Below are 14,543 nucleotides of genomic sequence, written 5' to 3'. Positions count from 1 at the left end.
ATTAACTTAATATTGAATGATGAAAATGATTTGACATTATTCTGGCTCTGAGCAGACGATTTGAAAACCATAGAGAACAAAACAACGACATGTAGTAAGAAAACAAAAATAAAAACTCTGAAGGCCATATATTTTATGCTCTAATAGTTTAGTAGTCAAATTAATTTGGAAAAACAAAAAAACAAAAACAAAAAAACCGGAAGATAATTTGTCACCTGTTCTATTACAAAATACCTTCCTCATATTGTAAAGTTTGTGAATCATTGTAGTTTTCAGCAGTTTATCTAGTATATTATGCCAAGAGGTATAGATTTCCTCGTTATATCAATAACCAGAATGACATGATCAATCTTCGGCCAACAAAAATGAACGAGTTGATAACATTTATTGGCCGAGCTACATTCATCAAAGACTTCATGATATTCTGTATAATGTTTAGGTAAACGATTTATATAAAGTAGTAGGTATTATTACTACATATATTAATGCATATTTTATCCCAGTTTATTACATTGCTGTAAAGTATTAGAATTCACGCATACTATAAAAACTTACACACACACACTCTCTCTCTCTCTCTCTCTTCTTCTTCTTTGGGTTAAGTCTACCTCCTTCACAGTTGAAGATTCTTGCAGACTGATGAGTGTGTGTGTGCTTACGAGAGCAAGGTGCATGGTGCAATGCTATTTACATGGTGCAAGTAAAAAGTTCCCGGACTTAGTTGCTGCCTCCCGTCAGGCATTGACGGAAGGCATTGACGGATGAGGCACATACTGTTTCTGATGGCAGATTGTTCCAACTCCTCACAGTCCTGGGAAAGAAGGACAATAGACATGTATATATTCGCCAGTGAACACGGTATACATTTTAATCACCATCAACCGATCTCACTCTTCTCTCCTCGGTAAACCGAGTACATCTTGTAAGGGATTACACTTGGTTCCTTATAAAGATACATTGTACGTGTACAAACATAGCACTGGCGATTATTTAAATACCGATCCTTAAATGACCCAGATCAGATAATGTACTTACCTGACGGGCTCCCCATTGGTTCTTGAGTAGTATTTCCTTATTTTATTCCTGAAAATGTTTTAACATCGAGAACTTTCCTCGATTTGTAACGGCGACGAATCAACGAAGTGATATCTTACGTACGACTGTATACGTACACACGTATTTCAAAAAGTTGTTTTTAAAAATAGGCCTTACGTCCAGTGCTAATTCGTTGGCCGAATGAAAGAGGTGAATACAATAGATGAGTGGCGTCCCGAGATACGTAGTAACGTACACATGGTCTGCAAAAGTTATGGGACTCACCCTCGAACCAGGAATCCTAGACTTCTCCACCAGTCGTTTACGAGTTGGACAGAATGTCTTCTGAAAAGTATGTTGTTACTTTTGATTGATTAAGACCAGCTGTGTGAGTGATGCTTGCATATGCTTAATTAACACCTGTTACCAATTGTTAAGATCGAGCTGTTTTGCCGATTTATCTTTTTGTCATAAAAGTGTTGCGCCTACATTATAGGCCTAAATATAAAAAAAAGAGTTAAACTTCCCTCCTAGGCATAAATACAACAGTATACGTAAAAAGATTATACTATAAACCATCGAAAACCATGTCTATTAAAATGACTGAAACATTTATAACAACACTCCTATATATTGGCACGAGAAAGCATTTATGTTATTTTAGCCCACGAATCCAACGGGGAAGAGACTAGAAAGAGACTATAGCCAAATAGCCTGTAAGGCGATTACCGAACCATTAGTTCACGAAAACTGTGATCTCCCTCTGAGCAATGACTCCTCATCCAAAGTAGATATTCAAATCAATATGGATTAGTCGCCCGTTTTTCTTTTTCGGTGGAGTAGGTAAGATAATCTTAAAAGAAAGAAAGGAAAAGTGGGCTTTGAAAGCCGGCGGGGTTCTATTTCATTACCAGAGTGAATAGTCTAATGGGGAAAGTATCGGTAAGATGTAAAAGTAATGACCCCAAAATGGACAGGTATAGATCATTGAGGTTTGCCCATCCGTACACCTCGAGGAGTTACCTTGGACGATTTACCTTGGCTTGTGGGTGAGGCTAGTTATACAATGTTTATTGAAAGATCCAATCGAATTGTTTTGATCGTACCATACTTTCTAACCACGTGACGATTTTTTTTTTTTGCATGACGTAACGTTTTCTGGTGTTTTTTTGAGATGTAATTTAGATGTAATTAAGATGTAATTTACCCCATGCTAAGGGGGTGTCTGAATGAGCGATTAATCCATTCTTATAAATCTCACGCATGATAGATCTCCTTTTCAAATTGAGTCTCATTAATCTCTTGTATACAACCTAAGTCTTCCCTAGGTCGTTACTCTCTCTCTCTTTCCTACTATTCTGATTTCAACAAAATCAATTTTATTATGCTCTATTGCTTTAATGCTTTAATTACATTCTTACGTACACGGTCTCATCTGTTTTCGAACGACATAGCCCCGATCCAAAGGAAAGCAAGGAACAAACTTCTTAAATAAAAACTTCTTAAAATAAACCATCAAAAGCCATCCCCGACGCAAACAGAGTCATTAATCGTCGCTGTTTTCACGAAGTGACGGTAGTGAGGGAAATCGTCACGCAAAGTGAATGCAATTTTTTTTTCACTACCGTCTCTTCGTGAAAACAGCGATTTTTGTTTATAGCGCGCCTGTAGGACTTCAACTCTTCCTTTGAAGAATCTTCTTCAATAGGTGCTTTCTCTTTTCGTTGATGCCCTTTTAAGAAAATAATGCGCATTCTCTCTCCCCGTTGGTCGATTCGCTTTGTAATTCGTTTTCACTGGAGGGGACAATGCGTATCTGAGAGGTCTTACAATCGAATGTTTGGGAACCAATTGAGCTCTATACTAAATAAGATTGGGTGGAGGAGATGAAAAGGAAGAGTGAATAATGGAACACTCAAACACGAGCCTTTCGCTCTGATTTTGGTTGTCGGTTGTATGAATGATCGAAAGTATAGAAAGGAAATTATAATTCGTATCAAAGAGAGGGGGGAGGCGAATATGAAAATATGAAGTTTTAAAGTTAAATTTGAATTTGTCATGGTTCATCTATTTTATAAAAAAACTTTTCAATCATGACAATTAAATTCCGATTCTTTAAATAATTTGTTAATATATTTTTAGTAACAATAACTGACATCAAATAACTGTTAAAACGATTTAGTTGGATGTCATACTCCGAAAAGGGGGTCGAAATAGTTAAGACATATTATAATATACTATGAAACATGATGCTACCATGTGGAGGAAAAAATGATATTAGAACGGGGTAAAATATTATTTCTTACTATGAGTGAAATCATCTACATGTATTTTGTTTCTGAGTAAGCTTAGCTCTGTGAGTTTTATGAGAGCTTTAAACTTGGTAAGTAAGAGTCAGGATAACAATGAATTTATTACTTTGTGTCTCGTCCGCATGTCTCCATTTCAAGAGATGTTCTCAAGACCAAGTACATCATAATCCTTCCTGAGCCATGTCGAGGAATGTGGAACGGTTAATTAAGTCATTGCTTGATGAAGTCATCCGCGACATTCAAGGATCTTCTCTTAATAAACCTGGACTTGGGACGGCACAAAAAAAAATCAGGGTTTGCCTCGTCTCTACACCGTGTAATGATCCTCAATGTCTCACACCAATAAGATTGTCTTGCCGTGCAGAGAAAAGCGTGAAATGCAAATGACATTTGGGCTTAATGAGCAGGAACATTGCGCCAGGTCAATGTGGTGTGAGGGTAATCATCGAAGTACAGGTCTTTAATTGCCGACCTTCAAGTAACACCCTACATAGGATTCCTTCATCAATGTCGAATGGAGAACTCGACTGGTTTAATTTAGAGGGTCGTGTAAAGAAATGTAAGTTTGGCAATGATAATCGACATGATCATGTTCATCGATTAAAGTCCCGAAGCAGTGGCGTACCTTTGGGGAGAGGGGCACAGGCCCTCTTTCACAGGGGTGAAAAAGGGGCAATAAAAAAGAGAAACTGAGAGAGAGAGAGAGAGAGAGAGAGAGAGAGAGAGGCATAGAGAAAGGAAAGAAAGACTAGTGGAGGAGGAACAAATTGATGGGACTTCCTTAAATATCCCTTAATCAATGGCATTGTTTTGCACCTAGTATTGTGACTTCCCCCTATGCCCCTATCCCCCTAATGCCACTACCCCGTTAATGTCTGGGCCCACGCCATGCCAATGAATTTATATGAAAAAGAAATGAACACAACATATTTATGTAAGACAGGGGGGAAAATGACAAGAATGACAGTAGATGATCTATTCAGTATAGTATTTCTCCACTCTACTAGAAATACAATCGTGCAACCGCATTAGAATTTGCTAATAATCTACTTAGAGAACAAAGATGTATTTAGATGTTTTGGGGAGCTAACCTTCACTTCAAATCGGCCTGTAATGCATGCTCGAATTCTCGACGTGAGGGCGAGCGATACAGCATCAGTGCTCACACCACAACAGGCTTGAACCAGTCGGGTATATCATCTCGGGTATGACATGGATGCAAGTTAGTGGGAATGGGTGGATTCAAATTTCTAATAAGCACTCAAACCGCATCATGCATTTTCATATGGAGCGCTTAAATCTTGTTAGACATCCGCGGGCGTTTTAGGAAGGCTTTTAAGTTCACGGTCGTCTGCGTTAAAATGGAAGAAGGATTCATAATAGCATGGAAGGACGAAGGGAATACTGATGTATACAGCTGTTTCATGAACTAGTTGGGAAGCAACGATTGACAGTGAAGATTCTATTTGTAGTTATCGTGTTCAGCTTGTGTATAGCTAACATGAATTTGCACGTGTTTTGTGAAGGCTTTTAAGTGCGACAAGTTCATGGTCGTCTAATAGGAAAGAAGGATTCCCAATAACATGCAATGGTGTACAGCGCCGTAATGGTAATTTAGCATAAAGCGGAGGAAAATTATGTCTATGCTTTTATTCTCAGCTTGCTTTTAGGGAACAGTATACACCCTCACGTGTTTGAGCAGGCTTTAATGGGTTACATTTTAATGGCAACATCGCCTGATTCGAGATGGAATAACAATGATTCAGAACAAAATGAAAGGGCATGCTGAGGTGTACAGCATTAAAAAAACATTTTGGATTGTCGTTAACAATTCTCTATGCTGGCTCTTTTTTAAAAAGATTTTAGCTGATTTATACAAGATTTGCTTAGAGCATTTCGTATTCACTCTCATTTGTCTCATTCTTTAACATTATTCATGAATTCATTTTGATTAATATGATGTTTTATCTGTATATTATATTTCTGGTACATTATTTATTTTGTTTACAAAGTGGCAAAAGACATATAGGCCTAATAAAATATAATTCCATAAAGGAAGCACATTCATAATGAGAATTAGACATATAGATGAATGCAGATTGAGATCTGTATTTCTGTGGAAACAAAATCGTTATTCAATAAAATTTCAGAGTGGTTTTGGTCCATCAATACTAATCCATGTATATTGCATGAACGTCAATAGTTTCTATCGATTAACCAAGCTCAATTAAATCATGCTTACAGATCATATTATTCAAATAAATCGGATAGAGCAAAATAAATGCATATTTTGGAACTTAAAGGGATCTGGTGTCGATTTAGATTCAGATCCTTAGGGTCTATCCCAAGAGGGATGGAATATTTCACGAATGCATTCCCAAATACGGTCACCAAGAACTGGCATTAAAAAAACATTGCTTTTGGCGCTCTCTCGCTCCACATATGCTCATGGTGGACACACTCGAGAATGTTGTATGTGATATTTCAAAGATCCATAAAATGGGGAGGAAAATCTCAGATGTTCCTTCTCCTGAAAAGCGTCAGCCTTTTAATTGTGTATGTATTGCCATCTTGTACAAAGGTACACTTAATTCTGCAGACTATATGTATTTTGGTTGCATCAATTTCTAGCCATTCGCATGGCGGTCAGTAAAAAGATCTGGATTTCCTCCGCCGGACTTTTTTGGCAGGTTATTTCCATCCTTCCAACATTCCACAAGCAATACACTGGTGATTAAATTGCACCCAATAGCGATTTGATGGAAATACCCACGACCACATTATATATGAATACCTGTATATGAAATCCACATACATTTATACCACAGATGGAAGGATATTCGACATATAGGGATAGAATAAATTAGCTTCATATCTTGTGAACACAAATCTCCACACCCACCCTCGTTCACACATAGTACACACAAAACACAGCAAGTAGACAAAAGTTTAAGAATATCCAGACCGAGAAATGTCAAGATGTAATAAATAATGCAGACAAAGAATGTGAGGGGAGATTGGGCCGGTAAGAGGGTGGGGGGGGGGGGTGCGAAGAGAGAAAAATGACATTGTACATGACAGGTCCTCAATTAGTTTCAAGTGGCGTATCATTTTTTTTTTTGGGGGGGGGGGAAGACAGTGCACGAGTATCGGCTAAGCTTTTCTTTTTACTTTCACTGATGCATATTGATGTCCCCTCTCATAATACCCAGACTCGGGTCAGATAAATATTAAAGGTGTCACATTTGGTCAGCTGTAGTCGTTCTTACCATTGTTACGAACGTATACATATTTATATATGTTAATGTTAATAATGAGCATGCGCATAGGACTGAATTGTAGAATTCTTTTAAATTAAAACACATAAGACCGTCTGCACATGTAGGTATTTCATTATTTTTGTTTTTAATTCATGCTGTTAATACTGCTGTGTGGTTATGATTTTAGGATGTGATTTTTAAAATAAATATAATGTCACCTTGTTGTGGCACCATTATGGCTATTGGGGGCTTTTATTTGTAATCTAGGCCTACAACTAGCTTTTCTTTAACGCGAGAACGACATCATAAAAGGCCCTCTCCCGTCAAATTACGAGTTCGAGTTTAAACACTCGATCATTTCAAATGGAACAGGAAAATAGTTACAATCCAAAATGAAATACAGAACTGCATATCGATGGATTACAAAATTAATTTTTGCTTCAAAGTATTACATTTTTCAAGAAATGAAATTGGAGCTGTTAAATGATGGTAGTGGGTAGGCAAAAATGGTCTCTGGCACACATAATACATGTGCATGTCGGCCTATAATCACAATGCAATGCTTGGTCAGTCTCATCATAATGTATATGCGCGTGCGTGTGCGAGTGTGTGTGAGAGAGATAGAGAGATATTCAATTACGCAATACATGATTTCTCTGGGTTCATGTTTATTTAAACCTTAACACTTCATCGGACATAACTCCTTGATCATACTTACGCATACAAAGCCGCCATGTTCACGTCTGTACGATCATACATGTCCAAAGGGTGAGAGTTGGCGTCTGAAAGCTATTACCAATCTCCATCATTCCTTGTCTCCCGTGCTTCCACATCATCATACACTTACAGCGTGTCATAGCTATGTACACCAACAGTACATCGTTTAATACCCTAGTCACGTATCTGAACCAACTCCAAATCCGACTTATAACCGACAAAATATGGGCCTGTAAGATATTTGTTTGTCTGTTTATTTGTTTACCTTTACATTTGTGTTTGTTTTTATTTTTAATCCAAACGATACTTTATTTTATTATTTAACAAAGATTTTTTTTTTAAATCGAGCACAATTTAAGTTTGTTCTGTCAGCTGCTGGTCGGGCGAAGGTCTTCTTGGTGTAACTGGGGCGCTTCAATGGCATTAGACCGAAGCAAATGAAGTTGCTTTCCCTGTACACGGTTGACTGATGATATATATAAATTATGGTCTTTGTTGATGTATTGGACAGTCAAGAAATTATGGCTGCAAGCCTGGTGAGTGGTTTACCCGATGCTGGTCCAATCAAATAGTCTAATGATTAAACCCTGGACAAGCACTATATGATCGGTTCCAATCTCAAAGGGAAATCAAAAAGTGATGAGATTCCAGAATAACTGATGAGATTTTTGGAAATACCATGGACATTTTTCAAGGACACCGTATACGAACACATCCATGAATTATATAAGTATAGGTTTATTGTACATCGCGGTACGCACAGTAGCTTTGCATAATCGCCTTACTCAAATAATTGAATACATTCATGTATATTATCATCTTTTTTTCCGAGGACATCGTACATCCGTACGAACACATCCATGCGTTATATATCGGTATGGGTATTCTCAATCGCTGGTCGTAAAGCATAGCTTTGCATAATCACCTTTCTCGAATGACTGAATACAGATATTATTGTCTTTGAAATTGGCAAGTAATCTCGGAACGTGTTAACGGGTACACAGGATATAGTCAAACGAAAATACAAATTCAAACTGCAAGTGCTCAGGGTATAGATGAGTGAATCAAAAGAATTGTGGATTCAAAAAATACAAATTGGCTATGTATCTAAACCTTACCACCCGAATGAGAGAGCCATTCGGTTTGTAGTTTCAAATGTGTTACTAGTACGCTGTAGTAGATTCATGCCAGTAATATACACAAAATTGATCCCTTTGAGAAATGGCACATTTTCTTCACCATATAAAGACAAGGACATATTGTCTACATGAATCTGATGTAATCAATATAAAATGCGTCAATCATAATAGAAGTATGTGAAGGATGAATAATTGATTTTTTTTTTCCTCAACATTAGTTCACGGGATGCGTTCGTTGTTAACTGCCATGTTGAAAAGTAGCTTCTGGTTACATCCGGGTTTCTGCCGTGATTTAATAAAAGCAATACAAGACAGCATACAAATATTCTAAGCATGATTTTTAAAAGAAATGTTATGGTCATAAAAGAAAAACACCGGAATTAAAAGTACTAATATGGTAAATGATAGTTTGTCCTCATTTTGCTATCTTATTTGTATGGAGATAAATGTGAAAACTGCGTAATTTAACGTATTAATATGAAAAATGAAAGTTCGTTTTCATGTTGCTTTTTCATTTTGTCTGGAAATAAAAGCTCAGACATACCGTACTAAAGGGAAAAAATAAAAGTTTGATTTAATTCGGCCTCCTACTACCAAAACCTTATTCGTCATGTTTGTTAGATATAAGTGGATATTGTACGATGAAAAGCAGGAAGCGAGATGTCAGTCTAACTTCTTAACGAGATAAGGCAGAGAAGTGCTATGTAAACAGGAATAAGAGGCCATCAAAACTATCTTCAGTTTGTTTGCTTTTATTTCCTGTCACTTAACCGAGAATATTGAGGTAACATGAGCGCTTGAACTCGTCACAATGGCATCAAACAATCTTTAGGATTGGGGATGATGGGGGGGGGGGGGACTCTGTAATCAAATAACACAAATGCCCCCCCCCCTGCGTACTGACGCCCGTGCATAATGAATACTGTCAACATTCAAAAGTCTTATAATATTATTATATACCGCTAAAACTTCATCAACTTTGGAAATATAGGCACAACACAGAGATTTAAAATTTGTGTGTGGTACGGTATCATTCATGAAAATATGTAAGTTTATTTATGGAAAAACTCATTTGAGATTTCAATTTTTTCCCGATCTTATTTATTAAAACTATTTAATACGATCTGCTGCATATGTCGTGTCCTCCATATTGTGAATTCACAGTAGAATAACAAATATATTGGTAATTTTAAAATAGTACCTTCGAACTCAGATAATTGATTCACATTCTTCAAGTAATATATTTACATTTTTTTCCCGATCTTATTTATTAAAACTATTTAATACGAACTGCTGCATATGTCGTGTCCTCCATATTGTGAATTCACAGTAGAATAAAAAATATATTGGTAATTTTAAAATAGTACCTTCGAACTCAGATAATTGATTCACATTCTTCAAATAATATATTTACATTTTTTTCCCGATCTTATTTATTAAAACTATTTAATACGATCTGCTGCATATGTCGTGTCCTCCATATTGTGAATTCACAGTAGAATAACAAATATATTGGTAATTTTAAAATAGTACCTTCGAACTCAGATAATTGATTCACATTCTTCAAATAATATATTTACATTTTTTTCCCGATCTTATTTATTAAAACTATTTAATACGAACTGCTGCATATGTCGTGTCCTCCATATTGTGAATTCACAGTAGAATAAAAAATATATTGGTAATTTTAAAATAGTACCTTCGAACTCAGATAATTGATTCACATTCTTCAAATAATATATTTACATTTTTTTCCCGATCTTATTTATTAAAACTATTTAATACGATCTGCTGCATATGTCGTGTCCTCCATATTGTGAATTCACAGTAGAATAAAAAATATATTGGTAATTTTAAAATAGTACCTTCGAACTCAGATAATTGATTCACATTCTTCAAATAATATATTTACATTTTAAAATCTGTAAATCTAACCATGTTTTATTTTAAGTGTGTGATGCTCGAATTACAAGATGGAATGACTTACGTCATAAAGAAAGCAGATGGGGATAAAATATTATGCAAACAAAATGCATTTTCATAGTTCAGACTTCAGAGTAAATTGTAATATTCTCCAATGTCATGCCTGACTGAGCGAACGTGAAGAAGATAATACACGGACGCAGAATAACTCAAGAATAAATATTATGCGTATTGTCGTAATCACATGAATTAATCATGTATTAATCCAGGGGTTTCCGAGGATGCAGGCTAAAAATATGACCATTCAGTACGTCACGAAGCGTTATATAGAAGGGAGGCGAGGAATAGCACTGGGTATAATGTCATTAGTGAAGTAATGACTGTGCGTAAACAGGCCTGACCCAGGTTGTGATCGAGAAGGGTGTAACAAGCAATGTGAGATTAGTGGGGCGGGGAGGGGAGGGGAGGAGGGAGGGTGGGGGATCAAGGATGATTTGAGATTACAGGGATCTATTTCTGTTTAATCGCGTCATACTCATTGATTGGTAGTGACTAAGTGTGTATAGAGCATTAAGGATATGAAAACGATCTCCCAATGAATTCCTGGTCATTAAAATTCTACATGCATTACAATGGAGGGAATGCACTTTCATGCAATAGAGGGAGTGCGATACGCATATAAATAGGTCTTCTCCTTGAAATGAATTGACAACAAAGATAGCGGTTATTAACCCTTCCTGCACTTTTGCTCAGACTTTGCATAAAATCCCTTATCAACATATATCATTCAGCATAAAAGGATTTAAGTTTCTTCAATGGATAGTCCAACCGCCAATTCATATTTAACCCAAAGTGAACCCGAAGGATTTGGGAATGGGAAGAGGGGGTAAAAGCTACCCCGATCCCCGCTCCACCCAGTTTTAATATGTCCTTCCACCGGTGTAAATTGATGCGGGATGAGGATGGTCTCTTGATGAGCGACACTGATGAAGGCCGATAAATAGGGATGATTCAGGAGCAGAATGCTTGATATGCCGACAAATCACTTAAGTGCTCTTCTCATTGATGAGATAGAAATAGGTGAGGTTATATCGATTTCTTCGCACTCAGATCATGACGAGAAAATGCAAGATATTCCGAGTATTCATTCACTTAATGTACCTGCAGCAATTACCTGTATATCTCTCCTAGCCAGTATTAGGTGCGGAGAATTATCGCTTCACCTTAAACCCATCAAACAAAGAAACAATCATTCGAATGGTGAAAAATGAAAACAGAATAATATGAACTGTACTGTTCTTGATCGATGTTACAATGGCTCCCATGAATAAACTGCCCAACACAATGAAAATGATCGTATAGGAAATATGCACATGATTTCATGACAATCTTAACAATCCTAATTCATGAAGGATTTTTTTTTCCTTTAATTTTGTTTATAGCAAGTATAATCTTAAACATGTTCTTTGGCTTCAAAAAAGAAATCTGATTAAAATATTTGAAGCTATAAAAAAAATGTGTTATTAACAAAGAACCGAATGGTAAAGAAATGTCCACAGCTCATGGCCATGGGTGAGACGAAAGAGCATAAGAATAAGGAATGTTTGTACAACCTTTTAGTAATCAGCTCTGGATGAGAGAAAGAATGATGCCTGCGTGTCTCAGGGCACATGATATACGGTAGCATCCGTAAATTTGTAACTCGAAACTTCGCTTCCCCTCTGAAGAGGTTCGTTGCAAGTTGAGGTTTTTATTTAGATCTGTTTTCTTTAGAAACATAATGATTGTACAGCTTCTAGCTCATGTGTTAGGAAGATGTAATGCACTCTATAAAGTCACAGCAAGCATGTTAAACAACACTCGGTAATACATCGTGCATTTTGCACCATAGCGTTATAACATTGTGAAGTGCATTTTCTCTTTAACATGACGTGTGTAACACATTCAGGACCATGCATAACTAACATACGTCCCTAATTGTGTATAAAATACTATGCAATAAATATATTTAATGAATGAGAGGGTGACACCAGTTCACTGATAGCACCATTTTCGTCATAATTATTATTCTTTTAATAAAATGCTTGATAATTTATGATTGACTATGCAATAATTATATTTAATGAATGAGAGGGCAACATCAGTTGACTTGAAACACCATTTTCGTCAAACTTATTACTCTCATATTATTACGATTGATGTATTAACAGTATATCTCTGGGGAGAGGTACACCACGAAAGAAATATCTTCTCATAGCTGATATCTCATACGATATTCTCCAGACGTTGAAACCCCATTCGATCAACCCTTATCGGAGTATAATATCCGTGACTAAAATGGAAAGTTCTGATGAGATCTTTGAGTGCGGCGATCACGACCCATGGAGTTATGATATGAATCAGGAATAGAGGTCCTAATGAGCATTTCGGTCATAAGATATTCACGAATGGAAAAGAGCATCAAGCGAGAGGGTGAATGAATGGGTAGAGTCAATGTAGACTCATGAATGATAAACAACATACGGTCATATATTATTGATACAAGGGTTGTAGGCATGCTATATTTCTGATTATATTTTAGGAAACGTGATAACTGAGTGTTAGACGACATCTTGGTTCGACACCAGGTTGCTATTCGATGTACCATAGTATTATTTTCTATCAATACCTGATTACCAAGTCCATTTAATAGGACTTAACAGTACCAGATCAATCGGTTTTTTAAATAGCAAAGTTTTGCTTTCTTTCGCAGTCAAACGAAAATATATCAGATAGTTTGAGCAAGTATGGTCTATCATTTTCATTTAGAAACAGTTAAAACGGTGTAATGTTATAAAATGTGATGATCTTCAATAAAAAAATTATTGTCCCTCTCTAATTTTTTATAAATGTATGAAGAACATTCCCCATTTTGTAATAAAAACTGTGCTCTCGTCTGGGCAAACAGACTCCCCAATACATTTTGATCTGGTTATTCCTACCCTGGCACGTAAGATAATTCCCAGGCAAAGAAAACAAGAGAGAAGGAGATGAAGAGAACAAACTCATCATGACGATACATTGTCATGTTTCCTTTCATCCAGGTCAAGTCTCGCGAAATGGCGCCAAAACCACTCGAAGAAGAACATTATATTTAGCAGACGACATAGCATCTGCGTTCGCGCGCTCTTCGCAATCGAAATCAACTACTGACACTGACAGTCACGTCGTGATGATGAAAGTCATGTTGAAATTAACATCCACATACTGCGAGAGTAAAGCATGTACATAAATATGTGTACTTAGTTTCGACGACCTGAACTAGTTTCAAGATCACGTGTGAATGTTGATTATAATAACAAGATGTATTGTTTTATTACGCCAACGCTGTGAAATATAATTTCGCAAGGTTAGATAGATTTTCCACGTGTTTAGATAAGAAGGTGCATACTCTTTTATCAAACCACGCAACAGAATTATGATTTGCCAGGCTTTGTTTCGCAAGTTTAGATAGATATCCCCAAAATCGAATATTGAATATATAGATTATGATGATGTTTTCTGATAGTGAAAGTGTAATGAATTAAATACATTATTGTGTTTTATTCTTCAATATTCATAAAGTTAAATTCATAAATATCGTGCCGAGAAAAAAATTAATACAAATAAAATGTGAATTAAAACAAAAATCAAATATAATTTATTGGCCACTGCACAATCATAATAGTCAATATCAGCATGATCAATGGGTACACTTGCGAAAAATCTTCACGTATTCAGACCCTTTTCATGCGCCTCACATACCCAATGTACGCTGCACAACACAGCGAAATGTTATTCATGAACACTATTCACGGTGAAGTAAAGTGATTGTATACAAGACATCGGGGAAGGAGTCATGCGATACTCAAGCCTTTAAAGATGAAGTTGAGTCCTGGACATGCGATGATATTGTGAATGAAACTGTCTGGAGACATTTTGGAAAGTTTCATTTTGTGGTGCATAAGAAGTGATGTATACTGTGAGGTTTCGGAATTATAAAAATGTAACTAAATTGACTTTCTTGTTGAGAATCACTTACACTACACACATGGAAATGGGTATATGGGACCAAACACACACACACACACACACACTGACACATGCGCAGACAAGGTGGCATGAACATTTTGTCCAAA

The 14,543-nt window shown here is 36.4% G+C and overlaps 1 protein-coding gene across 1 annotated transcript in view; it reads right to left on the bottom strand.

Moving 5' to 3' along the window:
* LOC581710 (neuronal acetylcholine receptor subunit alpha-3) overlaps window positions 1-1,281 on the bottom strand; it is a 33,148-nt gene extending 31,867 nt beyond the window's left edge. Inside the window, exon 1 of the mRNA XM_781697.5 lies at window positions 1,036-1,281. Within this exon, the coding sequence (XP_786790.3) occupies window positions 1,036-1,051 (16 nt within the window). The 5' untranslated portion in view covers window positions 1,052-1,281. The remainder of the gene's footprint in view (window positions 1-1,035) is intronic.
* Between the last annotated feature and the right edge of the window lie 13,262 nt (window positions 1,282-14,543).

This window comes from Strongylocentrotus purpuratus, unplaced genomic scaffold (assembly GCF_000002235.5).
Source record: "Strongylocentrotus purpuratus isolate Spur 01 unplaced genomic scaffold, Spur_5.0 spur5_scaffold_9, whole genome shotgun sequence".
NCBI lineage: Eukaryota > Metazoa > Echinodermata > Echinoidea > Camarodonta > Strongylocentrotidae > Strongylocentrotus > Strongylocentrotus purpuratus.
The sequence above is the reverse complement of the archived record's forward strand: the minus strand, read 5'-3'. Positions and strand labels throughout refer to the sequence as shown.